At 45.0% G+C, this 15715-nt stretch overlaps 1 protein-coding gene across 4 annotated transcripts in view; it reads left to right on the top strand.

Moving 5' to 3' along the window:
- The window catches only part of Grip1 (glutamate receptor interacting protein 1), a 632754-nt gene that overhangs the window by 598037 nt on the left and 19002 nt on the right, over positions 1 to 15715 (top strand). Inside the window, exon 24 of one of the 4 annotated variants that reach the window (XM_050165499.1) lies at positions 1956 to 2595. The exons of the other annotated variants lie outside the window; for them this stretch is intronic. Coding sequence (XP_050021456.1) covers positions 1956 to 2003 — 48 coding nt within the window. The 3' untranslated portion in view covers positions 2004 to 2595. Of the gene's footprint in view, positions 1 to 1955; positions 2596 to 15715 lie in introns of those variants that run through there. 4 annotated transcript variants of the gene reach the window in all.

Raw genomic sequence — 15715 nt, forward strand, 5'->3', positions numbered from 1 at the left:
AGACAAAGCCCCGGAGACTGACTTCTTCAAACATGTCCCCTGGGAGGATTAACCTGGAAAGTGGGGAAGATTGATTTTTCAGGTGACGTGCTTATCAAAAAATTGATCAAAATCTTACAAAATGTGAGATTCTAATGTTACATAGAGCTTTGAAGAATTAGTCTGTGCTCACTGAAAGGTGGATGGGTTTTTACATATCCTGTGTTCATCTCTTCACTGAAAAGAGGCCTAAAGTTCTCTGTAAGCTGATGTGGGAGTCTCCTCTCTATGCTGTGAATACGTTTTATTACCTTTGGTTAATGAAGAAGCTGCTTTGGCCAATGGCTCAGGCATATTTCTAGCTAGCTCTTATATCTCAAATTAATACATTTCTATTAATCTGTGTATCGCCATGAGGCTGTGGCTTACCTGTAATATTCTGGTATCTTTCTCCTTCAGCAGCTACAAGGTGTCTCCTTGACTCCAACTACTCTGTCTATCTCTGTTTTGATTTTCCACCTGACTTTACTCTGCTAAGCCACTGGCTAAACAGCTTTATTCTTCAACCAATAAGAGCAACATATATCCAGAAGGACAGGCTTACTCCTCAATTACATGCCTACATTAGATGGGGAAATTTTCAACAAAAATGTTAGAAATTTGGGTCAGGACAGCGTGAACCCTGGTAATGTTCCATGGTAAATTGCAATATTGTCCACTTCATGGAGAAAATTATCACGTTTAGCCACACTACAGAGCTGCTTGCAGAGTTCAAGTGATGCAATTATGCAGGCAATTCCCTGGCCTGCATGAGCAGTGGTGGTCGGGAGGTGTCTCTGGCTTACTCAGCTAGCCGTGGTACCCTATGCTTTTTCAGTAGATGAGGATGTATAAAAAGTAACACTGCATCCCCACTTTTCACGAGAACCAAGGTGCTCCCTATCATTAATAATCTCCTAACATAATTCATCTTACTCAAAATTATACTGATAAAGTGATACTCACGTATCAGGTCAAAAGGAATTAATGGGACCCTACTCCTTTTTCCATTGAACATTTCGGTTTCCCTGAGTACGCTACAAAGCAGAGCTGCCTGTTTTGTAGGTGACGGTTTACGATGGGGGAAGATGATGCAATGAGAGCTCCGATTCTGCTTCCTTACCACACATTGTCCGTTCACTTGACATACAGGCTGTGTAGATTGTATATACATTCTATCAAAGGGTGTACTGTCTATCCGTGGAAAGCACAGAACCTAGTGGGAAAACATCTTGGAAACAATGGGATGATAGTGGGATCAGCACAATGACAGTAGCAAGCCTGGGTAGCCTCGGAGTGCAGAAGGTGAAGGAAATGGGGAATGCCTCCTAGACGTATTGATGGCACAGAGGGGATGGAGGTGGAGAGAAATTCCAAGCCCAGAAAGAAGCATATGCAAAGGACTATCAAACAGCATAGTGTACTTTGGGCATGAAGATATTCTCACGTGACCAGGGTTCTTTGCATTAGGAGAATTTCAGAAGAGCAAAGCTGCTTCTGGCATTTTATTATTAGGATCCAGAGTGAGCCCACTGCACAGTTTAGCTTGTGTGTCTGGTTGTCCTAAATAGATCTGCTTGGTAACTCACATATCGTAACTCGCAGATGGACATATACCGTCATGCTTTAGGAAATCGCAAAGACTACACGCTCAGTGCTTGGCTAACTCTGCTATGCCAAGAAGAAACCCAACCCTCCTCATTCGCTTGGTTGTGTGTGAACACTGCCTTTTCCTCTTGTCTCAGCTTCCACCCAAGCCGAGAAAACCATGTTTGTTTACCTCCTCCTCAAAGAAATACCAACATGCAAGTACCTTGAATTCTGTCCATCTGCTACGTATTTCTAACCCTCACAATAGACACATACTATTTTGAGTTGACACATTAGTCTCATTTATACAATAAGTTGCAGCCATGAAATTGACTTTTTTTTTCCAGAGTGAAGCTATCTCTTCAAAGACAGCTGCTTATGGCCCAGGAACATAAATGTCTTGTCTCCCCATCGTCCCCGTGCTGAAAGCAGTCATAAAAATCATGACCGTAAACTGGATGTGGATGTCGTTATAACTGAGAATTCTTAGTGGGGCTCTACTGAAACACAAGTCTTATTTAAAAAGAAAACTGTATCACACACTTATTAATGTAACAGAAGGCAGTGGGTCGGTTGGTACATTTGTGTACCAGTGTGTGAAATGGGGAGGTCGTGAAATGACGGGCACAAATGGGTCAGTGTGGCCCAATAAATGTAACGTTGCTTTTTCTCCTTTGTGTCAATTATCTCTCCTCAATAGTTGTTAGAAGTCCATTTCTCCGGTTGATTTTCTTTCTTCTAAACTTGTCCCCAATAAAACAGGGCTCTCTAAAGCTCAGTGATGCTCTAAGATTAGAGCCTCCCAGAGTATCTAGTTAAGATGTGGACTCCCAGAGTATCTAGTTAAGATGTGGCCTCCCAGAGTATCTAGTTAAGATGAGGCCTTCCAGAGTGTCTAGTTAAGATGAGGCCTTCCAGAGTATCTAGTTAAGATGAGGCCTCCCAGAGTGTCTAGTTAAGATGAGGCCTCCCAGAGTGTCTAGTTAAGATGAGGTCTTCCAGAGTATCTAGTTAAAATGAGGCCTCCCAGAGTGTCTAGTTAAGATGCGACCTCCCAAGAGTATCTAGTTAAGATGAGGCTTCCCAGAGTATCTAGTAGAGATGAGGCCTGTGGGCTGATGCTGTGGAGTTCTTGGGGCAGCTTATGAGAACCTCTCAGGTACCTTCAGGTGAATGTGGTTACCCCAATAGGCCATCCAGTAATTGAGAAGGAAATGGATCTTAACAAACAGACTGGCCTCAGAGTCAAGAGCCTTGGCTGTGCCTCTGTCTTATATGCATGTGTCTTTGAGTACCTGGCGTCATGAGAAAGCATGCTAACGTGGTGATGGTTTTAGTCGATTTTCATTGCTGTGATGGAATGTCTGGTGGAAACTGGTTGTGTAAAGAAAGGTTTAGTTTTGTTCATGTTTCGGAGAATGCAGTCAATGGTTTCAGAGGATGAAGCCCATCCCCGTAGGTGTGGCGTGTCTGAAATATTCTCTTTTCATCATGGACCAAAAAGCATAGATCAGTTCAGGAAGCAAATGTTCCTACAGACCAGCAATCTACTTCTCCCAGCCAGGCACCACTTCCTATGGTTTCTGCAACCTCCCAAAATATTGCCAGCATCTGGGATCAATCAAATAGTGATGTCATGAGGAACATTGTGGATTCAAACCATAACATTGATAGAATAAAGTTATCTTCCTTTGGATCCTGCCTGCCTGTCATAAGCCTTTGTCAGAACTTAGTGGCAGCATAGAGAAGAAGCTACAGAATTGAGCAACTCCCTCCCTCCTTAGGTTGAAGATAACCCAGCTAACTAGAGTCTGCACAAATGCTCATTTTCAATCCCTGAAAAGTCATAGAAGAGGAATTTCCCAGCAGCTACCGAGGGCGGAGTGAACAGGACTGTGACACAAGCTGCTCTGTTTCAGTCTTTCTGGTGGTTGTCACTTGGCTAAAGTTTGGGCCCATTTGTGTCCAGATTGGATCAAGATAGGATGGATGAATAGACATACATTGTAAGAAAGACATGGAATGTAGAAGCTCAAGGGGTGGGTCATTCCATCTCCTTCATACTTGTTCACTTGTCTGGTAGTTTCTTGACTGTGATGGGTGACTGTTGTGGAATATTAGTTATAGGTGTGTTACACTCTTATATGCTGTTGAATATTTGTTTAATGATGCAAAGATGTGTCGCACCCTATATATTGTGTTTAACTCTGTGAAACTGTGTTACTTTGCCTAATTGTAAATAAATGCCTGATTGGTCTAATAAAGAACTGAATGGCCAATAGAAAGGCAGGAGAAAGGATAGGCAGGGCTGGCAGGCAGAGAGAATAAATGGGAGGAGAAATCTTGGAAGAGGGAATCAAGGAGTGACAAAAGGAGGAAAACAAAATGCAAGGGGCCAGTCACCGAGCTACACAGCTACCTAGACACCAGCACATCTAGCCCCCAGACACCCAGCTACACAGCCACCCAGCCACCCAGCCACCCAGCCATCCAGCCACCCAGTCCCCTGGCCACCCAGCCACCCAGCTGCACAACCTCCGGCCAGCCAGTCACCCAGCTACACAGCCACCCAGACACCAGGACACCCAGCCCCCAGTCACCCAGCCACCCAGATACATAGCCACCCAGTCATCCAGCCACCCAGTCTCCCAGACACCCAGCTACACAGCCACCCAGACACCCAGTCATCCAGACACCTAGACACCCAAGTCACCCAAGTACACAGCAAGCCACAGAGTAATAAGTAAAGAAAGGTATATAGAATGGAGAAAGACAAAAAAAAAAAAAAAAAAAAAGCCTAGTGGGGAAAGGTAGACAGATAATTTAAGAAATTTAAGAAAAACAAACCATGCTAACCTCAGACATTTATAAGAAAGAATAAGTTTCTGTGTGATTTATTTGGGAGCTGGTGGCAAGCCTCAAAAAGAGCCAAAAATGTAAAAAGGGTAAAACTATGAACTACAGCTTACAACTGGATGGGTTACCAACTGGATGGAGCTGAGAGACACCTGGGATCTTTGTAAGCACACCTTTGAGTGTTTAGGGCATTTCTATAAACAAATAGATAATGAGGACTCTGACTTAATGGATGGGCATAATCTATTCATAGGTTCAAAATCTGAATAAGTTTTTGAGAAGTAGTAGGACCATGGAAGAGGAAGCCTAGTTAGAGAAAACAGATGAGGCTTTGAAGGACACATATGGTCCTCACGTTTCTTTCTCTTTCAAGACATGTTCTTGTACAGCCCAGGATGGCCTCAAATTCATGTAGCCTGAAATATCTGGTCCTCCTGTTCTACCCAACCACTGCTGGGATTACAGGTGTGTGTCACGTGATTCCTGGTTTTATGTGGTGCTAGGGGTGGGACTGGGGACTTGGTGCATGCTAGGCAAGCAAACTGCAAAAGCTGAGCTCCATCCCTGGCCTTTGGTCCCCTGTGTATGTCCTGCCTCACTGCAGATCCGGAATCAGCACAGTCCCAAAGTCTGACACAGGAAGCTGAAGTGCATCCTCCCTTACTATGGCCACAATGGCATGAAACCCAGGCAGAAATGTCTCAGTTTCCTCTGAATCCGTTGTTTCCTTCTCGTTTTCTACCCATGCCTTCGCTACGTTCTCCCCCACCCCATCCTTCAGTCACTGAATTGATTTTGAGAGTCACTAATCCCACACAACAGTTGGAGAAGTGAAGGACAGCTGAGCTACAGAGGAGAGATGACTGCCACTGTGGGGTACTTGTCAAAGTACACTCTCTGTGTTCTCAGGGACTAGGGCAAGGAGCATTTACATTTTAGCCACATTGTCAGTGAATTCTCTTGAGGACTAAAGATTGGGAATCACCCACAAAAGTTTTGCTAGCTCTACATAGGTGATGACTCTGTTTTAGCAAAATCCCAGACCACGGGCGGCACACAGAGGGAGGTTCTGTTTCAGGCCTGGAGCGTCTGTGTTTTCTCTTTCAGATGAGTTCTGTTTTGTGCTGCAGCTTATCACCCACCCTCTCTTTGCAGACAAGGAACGTGTGGTACTAGCTACAGCTCACTGATAACCCTCCTCCTTTCTCTCTGGAATCTTTAACATCCTTTGGTGGCCACTTGATCTATTTCTGAGATGAATCACAGCCTCTGCATACCTTCAGGCAAAAACTGCTCTTTCGCAAGATGACAAGGTCCCCACATTCAGCCCAGCTGAACTTTACAAATAATTCATATTGGCACTCATTATCTCCCCACCATACATGATTTTCAGCAGAAGTATACCACTGAATTATATGCAGCTATTCATATTTATCTTTTTATAGCAGGATTCTAAAATACTTGTCCTGGGTCTTTTATTCAAGACTGCTGATGGTGCAGCACCGGGCCATTGGAGTCAGTCCTAGGAAACGTTGGCTTTCCCTCAGCCAGGTTCATCATGCATTTGCAGGCTGAGTTTTCTTGGAGCGGAACTGGTGTGGTGGCACTGTCTTATTCCATGGAAAGAGTGCTGTGGCTAACAGCAGCTTCTTCTGTAACCTTCTCCCCAAGACAGGAACAGGCTCCAGACTTGGCACTAGGAGAAAAATAAAAGGGAAATACATATCTCATTCTTGCACATGAAATGCATAGCTCATTCTTACACGTCAAATATAGAACTACCTCTTTCTTGCACATGGCTCTTTCTTCGCTAAGTATCTGAAGGCCCCACAAAAGATTACAGGAGTCTTTGTGCCAGGCACAGAGCTCCCAAGGGCTGGTGCAGGACTGCCTGCGGCAGAAATCAAAAGCAACTCAATGGGTGTATGAACTTGTTATCTGTAGCTCTGCCTTGCTGGGTTCCTTTCTGCAGAAGTGGAGAAAGTGTGGATTTGAGTTTTCACACTTCACAAGCATAGATCAGAGCCACCTGTGAGCAGGGCCACCTGATACGGGGGACAGTGACCTTGCAGAGCACATGTTCCCAGGTTCAGTCAGCTGCTTGAACTTGAGTAAGTGCCGTAAAACCTAGAACCACTGAGGATGGACAGCAGACCCAGAGAATGGAGGCAGTGGCTCCTTGACTGTCACTGTATCAGCCTGGCACACAGACACATCCCTGTCGTGACAAGGGCAGACAATAGTGGGAACACTGTTGAAGAAACAACCAGGACTGGAGTTTGGGTCTCATGTTTCAGTTACATAGCGTGCCTGGCAAACTGCTTCCCCACGGTTGTGGGTTTGTTCTTTTAAAACAAAATGCTTGTTTATTATGACAGTAATAATGATAGCAGATGGCAAAGCTTGTTTAAAAAGCACACAGGAAGTGTCTGTATCAGTTTCTGGAGCAAGAGTTCTCCGGCAGCCTCACTCTGCTTGGGGACTGCCTTTGGCACACTGTCTTTCACAAAGGCAAGTAAAATGGAGCTGACGTCCCCACGTCTCAGATGACCTTGAGCAGTCCTGCGAGACGGGCTTGCTAGACAGTGCGCCTTGCTGCTATTTCTGATTCCTTGTGACTTCTGTCATGGAGCCATCTCTCTGATGTCCCTGCATGTCTCTGTTATGATTGATTTATAGGTTGAAGAATTTTATGTCATCTATGGCATGCTCATTTAAAATAGTCAGTTGCCTGAAGGTCTTTCTGCTATCCTGGCTTCCATGTTCTGGAGGACGAGCCTTCTGTCTCTGCTCCTTCATATTGCATTAGCATGGCTCTCGTCCAGGAGTGTTACAGTCCTTGAAGGCATAACAGTGTAGCCAAGGCTTGGGTTTTTCTCCCTTTAAGATGGGATTTAGTAATCTTTCCTTGTCTGAGGCCCTTTACAATGTCAGTCTGCAGGAATCCATCTCCAGTGAGGAAATAAAATCAAGACAGTTGGTACATTGCTCAGTAGGAGCCTAGTGAGTTCCAACTTGTCACACACCCACACGCGAGCGCACCGGCACACACACTCACGCATGCACGCACGCACACTCACACACTCACACACACGACAGTAACCATGGGCTCTAATCCCCACCAGCTCAGTATGAGTGGATGGTGTGTCTCTGACAAGAGCTGACAGTTGCTTCCTGAATCAAGGGGACCCTGTGGGTCTATGGGAATTAGAGATCTGTGACTTGGAGAGGAATAAGAAAGGACTTACAGCCCAGGAAACCAAGCTAGAGTGACCGGGAACCTAGGAAGCAGAGGCTGAGTGTAGACTGCTGGCGCCATGGGCAAACATCAGACAGTTCTGAGAAGAGACACTAGGAACAAGTGTCCACGCCCACAGCCGCCCAGCTCAGGAGCAGCTAGGCAAGTCAATAGTCCAGAGACATGGCAAGCCATTACTTGGGGACCATTAGCTCCCATGGCTGGGTTGAACTCTCAGTTTTTCTGTGAAGTAAATGCATTGTGAATGTGCTCTATGGCGACCAAGAAAAGCAGTTGTTAGTACACCACAGTTCTTCTGAAGGGTCGCCCTCACTCAGAGGGAACTAAGTTCTCCAGGACCAACTCAGCCCCGTTGCCAACGCATGGAGCACAGCATCCTGGATCCTGATCTCACAGCCCATTGCTCGATGCTACAGGATGCCAAAAAGCAGCAGGAGGCCATATCAGAAGCAGCTGGCCTTTCTTCTCCTCTGCCAAGGGTACTCCCCTGATGGAAGTAGCAGATGCCTTTCTGGCCCAATTTGTTTGGAAATCCAGGAGCTTTTAGTGACATAAGGAGAGACACTTCTTCCTGGACTAGAGAGTTGGTTTAGAAGATGAAGTCTTATGTTTTATTTTATTTTTCTCTAAGATCTGCAGGTAAGGTAGGCCCATCCTCAGATCTGGCATTGCTTGTACCGTCTTGCTTAAAGGAAGCGTGGCTGCCCCAGTAGTGTCTGCCAGGGGCAATCCCAAGTGCCTGCTGACTTCCACAGAGATCAGCATTGTTTCTGAGAACTATGTGAACTTTTATTGTTACAAAAGACGGAGCTTTAAGAAGGCTGTCGGGGCTCAGGAACTGATTCCAGGGTGGCTGTCACTTACTGTGACTTGCTCAAGATGCTGCACTGGGTTGCCCTTGAAAGGGGATGAATTGGCTCTGATTAAAGCATCAAGCATTGATTTTTGATCTCTACCTGAGGACACAGCTCAGACAAGCAGTGAAGCTTGATGAAAAACGTTAAAACAAGGCTGAACTTGAATCTCAGTAGCCTCCCCCCAATCCCCAGCCCCTCGCCTGCCCCACCCCCGGCTGCCTACCACAGGCATAGCTCCTGCTCGGGCCTTAGACTTTGAAGCAGCTGCATCAAGAGCGGGGACACAGACTGGGCCGAAGTCCACTGACCTGGACCCATGCTCACAGTTTTGTTTTTAAGATGCTGATTGGCTCTTTTAGAACAGAAAAAAAAAACCTATCAACTGTGTTAATGCCCCAGTTTACCCAGGGGCCTCTCCTGATAGAGATCCTACAAGATAAACTATGCTCACATGGGCTAGAGTAGACGGCAAACCCAGCTGGCTTCTAGATGGCTCTTCAGAGAGCAGGATTTTGTGTGATGTTCCTGGGTAACCACAAGAGGGCGCAGAGGGAAAAATGGCAGAGAATTGGGATACATAATTCATCTTCAGTTTGTTGAGCAGTTGAAAATGAATAAAGGCTGCCTAGCCAGCGAGAGGATTCTTTATGCGAACAGAAATCATGATTTGGTCGAAGACACCCAGCAAATGAGGTCAGATATTCCAGTATTGGATCCTAGCGCGTTTGAGTAAGATCAGAGAAATCCCTCCATCAGCTGCTTCCAGGCTCAGAGACCTTATTAGAAGAAAGGATGATTTTCCTGTACAGCGTTACAGAAAGTGCCCGGATAAGACTTTGTCTGTAGGTAAAACCTCAGAATCCTTAGAAATTTGGGGAGCCCAGAAACAAATAAAAAATTCCCCATTAGTGATCTCCAAGCAAGCAGAACTACATGGTGAGAATTACTGTGGCTATTTTGAGAGCAGCCAGCCTGTGTTTCCTGTCAGTAGATTATTAATTTCTGGGGTCTTATATGTGATTCTAAAATAATTAATTTCATTTGTATTAATTTATTATTCCTTAGCAATCTCTAAGGAAGGATAGAGATGGCCATCAATATTCAGTATCTTCTATCCTTGGGGCATCTTTCCACAGAAACCTTGATTTCTATTTTAGAACAGTTAGGAGCTCCTCATCCTGAGCAGCTGGCCATCGAGATGCTTCCTGTATGAGGCTTAGCCAGAAACCGGAACTCAGAACCACACAAGCTAATCTACTAGCCCGCTATGTTGGCGTTCATCGTCCATGCTCCAGTCCACGTGTGGATGCTGGCAATGCAGGTGTTGCTTGTTGTTTGGCTCTGTCTTGGTCAGTGTTCTGTTGCTGAGAAGAGACACCATGGCCACACAGCTCTTATCCATATTTGATTGGGGCTCGCTTATAGTTTCAGAGGTTTGGTCCGTGGTCATCAAGATGGGGAGCAGGGTAACACACAGGCAGATGCGCTGGAGAAGTAGCTGAGAGTTCTACATCCGGATCCACGAGCAGTAGGAAGAGAGAGACTCTTGGCTTGGAATAGGCTTTTTTGTTTTTGTTTTTGTTGGTTTTGGGGGGAAGAGGGAGGGTTGGTTTTGTTGTTGTTGTTGTTTATTGTTGTTTTGCTTTGCTTTGCTTTTTGAGACAGGATTTCTCTGTGTACCCCTAGATGTCCTAGAGCTTTCTCTGTAGACCAAGTCAGCCTTTAACTCAGAGATCACCTGCCTCTGCCTCCTGAGTGCTGGGATGGGCTTTTTGAAACCTCAAAACCCACCCCAGTGACACACTTCCTCCAACAAGACCTCAGTTCCTAATTCTTTCAAATAGTGCCTGCCACTCAGCCACTTTCAAATAGTGGCTGAGTACTCAAATCTGTGAACCTATGGGGGCCATTCTCATTCAAACCACCACAAGCTGCTCCCAGGTTCTGGCCTGTGGAGCAGATACCTAGGAGTCACAAGCCAACCGAGCAATGAAGAATCTCATAACTCCAGGTCTATTCTCCTATGCAAGGGCTCTGGGTTATGGTGTTGGAAAACAGGCCTCAGCTGTAAGACTAAAGTGAACTTCTGATTTCCACTGTGAGCTTCAGCTTGTCCCATTCAGTTGTACCTCGGGGCAGATGCCTATTTTCTAACTCAGCCAATCATAGGGAGCCCACAGGGACACAGTGTAGCAAATTCAAGTTATGTGGAACTAAGAAGAACACACTGCCACTTAGGAGTAGAGGCAATGGTCCCCACAGGAATGCTGCCTATCAGGTGAATAACATAGCTAGAATAAAGAAGATGAGTTAAGAAACAAAATACCCACAGAGCCAAGAAACAGTGCACAGGCAGGGACCTCAAGAATAGAGATTGCACCTACCCCGTAAACAGGTCAGTTCAGCGACATTCCATTGACTCTTTGCCTTCTGCCCTTTCCCACCTCCTTCTTTTCCTCCCTTTGAAAATAAAACCTAGAAGCTTCTCATCTAATCAAGGATTGGCTGATTCCAGAAAAGGGACAAGCAATAGTCAAGATGTGTCCATGATAACGTGTGCTAGAAAACACAGATCCTATCAGAACAAATGGGGGGATCCGCATGAAGGACACCCCATCTTTTCCAAGCCCAAATGCATTTGAGCATCCAAACAAATACTAATAACAGTTGAACACAACACATATGGAAAGCTCCATAGGTTCAACCCATCCTTTACAACAAAGTAAAGTCTCATTAAGACGTTGCTGGAAGTACCAAGCACACGACTTTTCTGTTCTGAAATTAAATTCAAAGTCTTTCAGCCTTTCTTGTACTAACTGCTTATCAGTTAAAGGGAGAATTCAATTTTTACAAATTCAAGCTGGTAAGTAGATGTGGTGGTTTGAAAGAAAATGGCCCCAAAGGGAGTGGCACTATTAAGAAGTATGGCCTTGTTGGAATAGGTCTGGTCTCATCGGAAAAAGTGTGTCACTGTGGAGGCGGGTTTTGAGGTCTCAGATGCTCAAACCACGCCCAGTGAGACAAGACCACTTCCTGTTGCCTGCAAGATGTCCAGCTCTCAGCTCTTTCTCCAGCACCATGTCTGCCTGCTACCATGTCCCACGGTGATGGTAATGAACTGGACCTCTGAACTGCAAGCTACCCAGTTAAATGTTTTCTTTATAAGAGTTGCCGTGGTCGTGGTGTCTCTTCAAAGCAACAGAAACCCTAACTAAGACAGTATAGAAGACTGGCTGTACTAGGAGACATTATTCCTTGCAACCCTGATGAAATTATTCGGACACAGGTATCTGTGGGTGAACTGTGAGCCTGGACATGGATCAATGGGCGGTGTGATAGCACAGGAAGCCGCTGTACATATATGATCTATTTGTGCTCCCCACATACCCTGACTACATCAAACGTCAGAACTAACTTCTGTTTAATGTATGTGTGAGGTAGAACACTCTACAGGCTAGAGCCCATGGCTGCGGCTGTGCAGTCTACCGTCTGTCTGCCCCCAACACGGCTGCAGCTATGCAGTCCACTCTCCCCCCAACACGGCTGCGGCTGTGCAGTCAGCTCTCTCCCCCCATCCCCTGCACTCTTACTTTTTGCAGTTTCAATTTTCTATGGCCAAAATTGTAGTCTGAAGATACCAAGTGGAAAACTCCAAACATAAAACATTCCTCAGACTGTGACGTTTACACCATACTCAGTAGCATAAGGAAATCTCACCCCTTCCCCACGGAGATGTGACTCCTCCCTTTTCCCCGTCATAATCATGCCAAATGCCATCCTGCCCTTTAGGGATCAGGTAGTTGTCTCGGGTGGCTAATCTTGGTCATTAACGTGAAACACGCAGCAAGAGGGAACCTTAGTTGAGGAATTGCCCCCGTCAGATTGGCCTGGGGACCTGTCTGTGGTGCACTTTCTCATGATGATTGATGTGGGAAGTTCCCATGCCACTGTAGATGATACCACGCTTGGAATATGGGTCTGAGCTTGTAAGTAAGAGGGCTCAGCAGGAGCCCAGGGGCCCAGCAGTGTTCTGCCATGGTCTCTGTTTTAGTGTCGGACTCCAGGCTCCTGCTTTGAGTTCCCTTCCTGGCTTCCCTCCATGATGTCTATAATGTTTAATCCACATTGACTCCTCCAAGTTACTTTTAATTAGAACGCTTTGATCACAGCCACAGAAAAGAAACCCCAAATCCCACCTTATCTGGTTAGCTGAGGATAAGAGTGTGCGTGTAGACAGTATTTGGTGCTCTCTCCATGGTGTCAGAAGCTCATGGAGTCTCGGAATGAAGTCCTTCTTGGATTCTGACTGTAAGTCAGTAGCACTAGGGAGAGTGGATGGGAACATGCCTCAGACAAGAGGAAATACGGAGTCTAGCACAGGCAATGAGTGGCCCTTGTTGGGATCCTGGTGATCTCATAAACTTGTGAGGATGGGAAGATGCCTCATAAGGTAACATACTCTCCATGCAAATGTGAGGGCCTGAGTTCAAATCCACAGAACCCACGTAAAGTCAGGCGTGGCGATGCCACTATTCCTATAGGGAGGTGGGTAACAGGAGAATGCCTGGAAGCTTGTGAGTTAGACATCCTGGAAACACAGCAGAAAACCACAGAGAAACTCCATCTCAGGAACAAGGTAGAAGAGGAGAATCCACAACCAATGTAGTTTTCTGAGCTGCACATGTGTGCTGCATCACATTCTCATCCATGTTCACACGTGGAAACACGAGCAGGTACACATACATGTACACACACACAAACACACAAAACTTTTTGAGACTATTTGGGAAATGATAGACTAGGTGCTGGAAAATAGCAAATAATTAAGGCTTACTTGTGTCAGTGAATTAATAACAACCAGGGTCTATATAAAATGCATAGTATGTTCCTCTCCTATAGCTACACCCTATGTGTGCTTTGTCTAATTTTCTATAGCAGGCATAGTTTTTATTATATACTTAGTAATTGACACATGTTATTTGCATGTTTTGGAGGGTACTGATATGATACATGTATTCAGTGAGTGATGATCAAATCAAGGTAACTAGCATTGCTTTCTCTTCTTACATTATTTGCCTTTTTCTTTTTGATTTTTCAAGACAGGGTATCTCTGTAAATTTGGAACCTTTCCTGGAACTAGCTTTTGTAGACCAAGCTGGCCTCGAACTCAGAGCCTCCCAAGTGCTGGGATTAAAGGCATGTGCCACCACTGCCTGGCTTCAAACATTATTTCTATGTGATAAGAATCTACGGACTCTCCCAGATATTTTGAAATATACCGTACATTGTTGTAGACTTTCTGTGCTCCACGGAACACTTCTGTCTCATTGGATAACCTCCTCGCTGACTCTTCCTAGTCCCCTCCCTGTTCTGTGGCCACTCTTCTTCTTTCTTCGCTCAGATCCACATTCCAGCCCCCACCAGTGAGCACTCACATGAGATTTCCGACTGTTTTATGCCTGATTTACGTTATTTAAGATAATGTTCTCCACTTCCATCAATGGAACCTAAAGGGATAGACTGCATTTCTTACAGATGGATAACCTTCCATGGGGTAGATTCACACTTTCTTTATTCATTCATGGGGTGGAGACTCATTCATTGATTTCACATCTCACTTGTTGTGTTCAGTACTAGAATAAACATGGGGCTATGCATATTATTGATACAATAACTTCATTTTCTTTGGAAAATCCAGCCTTAGAATTGTAGAGTCATACAGAATCCTGGGTTTTTTTTTGGTTTTTGAGGAACTTCCCTAGGTTATATCCAATGGTTGAACTGATTTACCTCATCCCCAACAGGGTATATGATAGGCTCTTCAGCCCTCGCATCCTCGACAGCAACTCTTCTCCTTTTTTTTTTTTAAATAAATAACCTCTAACTGGGGGTAATTCTCATCCTGGTTCTAATTTGCATCTCCAGGGATTGGTGAGGCTGTGTGTTCTCTCTGATGCTCATTAACTGTCTCTTTATTTGAGAACTGTCACTATAGAAGAAAATGATCAGCTCTTTAGAGACACAAGCTACCATCTGACACTCGTCTGCAAACATTCTCCCAGTGAAGTCAAGAGCAACCCAAGTCAATGCAGTTTGTGACAGTTGCTGCCACTGAGTGCTGGACACAGGGAGTCCTGGCGCTGTGGCACCTTCATTTTAAAAGATACTTAAAGTTTATTTATTTGTTTATTAATTTACTTACTTATTTCAATTAGAACAACATTTCTCCCCCTTCCTTTCCTCCCTCCAAACTCTCCCATATACCTCTTCCCCTCCCTTTCAAATTCATGGCCTCTTCTTTCATTAATTGTTACCTCACGCATGTATATGTATGTATACATATGTATTCTCAAATATAACATACTCAGTCCACATAATGTTTACTTGTTTTTAGGGATGACCACTGGCACAGAACACAGCTGCTGCACTCTTCCCTGGGGAAGAGCACTTCTCACAGTCTCGGCTATTCTCGGTTGCCTGTGGTTCTTCCTGTACGGGGGCCCCGTGGGCTTTTCCAAATCCGCTCTGTTATGTTGTCATGTATATAGACTCTTGCCAACATGACTGCCTAAACATGAGCTGGGGTGTGTGTGTGTGTGTGTGTGTGTGTGTGTGTGTGTGTGTGTGTGTGTGTGATCTTCTTCCAGGGTGTCAGAGGTGGCTAAGTGGTTGAGAGCACTCTTGGCTCTTGCACAGGACGCAAGTTCAATTCCCAGCACCCACAAAGCATCTCATAACCATCTGTAACTCTGTCTCCTAGGAATCTTAACACCCTTTCTATGTTTCTGCGGGAAACTGGCACCCACATGATGCACATACATACAGACATGCAAAATATTCCTATACATAAAATAAAATGAAACTTAATAACTTCCTCCAATGAATAATGCAGATATCACCCATCTTATGGTTTGAGACAAAAACATAATTACAGAAGGTCTTAAATATTTTCTCTGTACGGTTTTTTTTTGGGGGGGGAAGGAGGTCGTTTGGTTTGACAGTGTTGGAATGAACCCTAGGGCCTTGGACATCTTAGTAACTAGTCTACCACTGAGTTATATCATCCAATTGGGGGGAAAAAGCATTTTGAAGAAACCATACATTAAATAAGACAGTATGTGGTCAAAAGATCAGA

The sequence above is a fragment of the Alexandromys fortis genome, unplaced genomic scaffold (assembly GCF_014885135.2).
Source record: "Alexandromys fortis isolate MF-2015 unplaced genomic scaffold, M_Fortis_MF-2015_v1.1 scaffold_154, whole genome shotgun sequence".
Taxonomy (NCBI): Eukaryota; Metazoa; Chordata; class Mammalia; order Rodentia; family Cricetidae; genus Alexandromys; species Alexandromys fortis.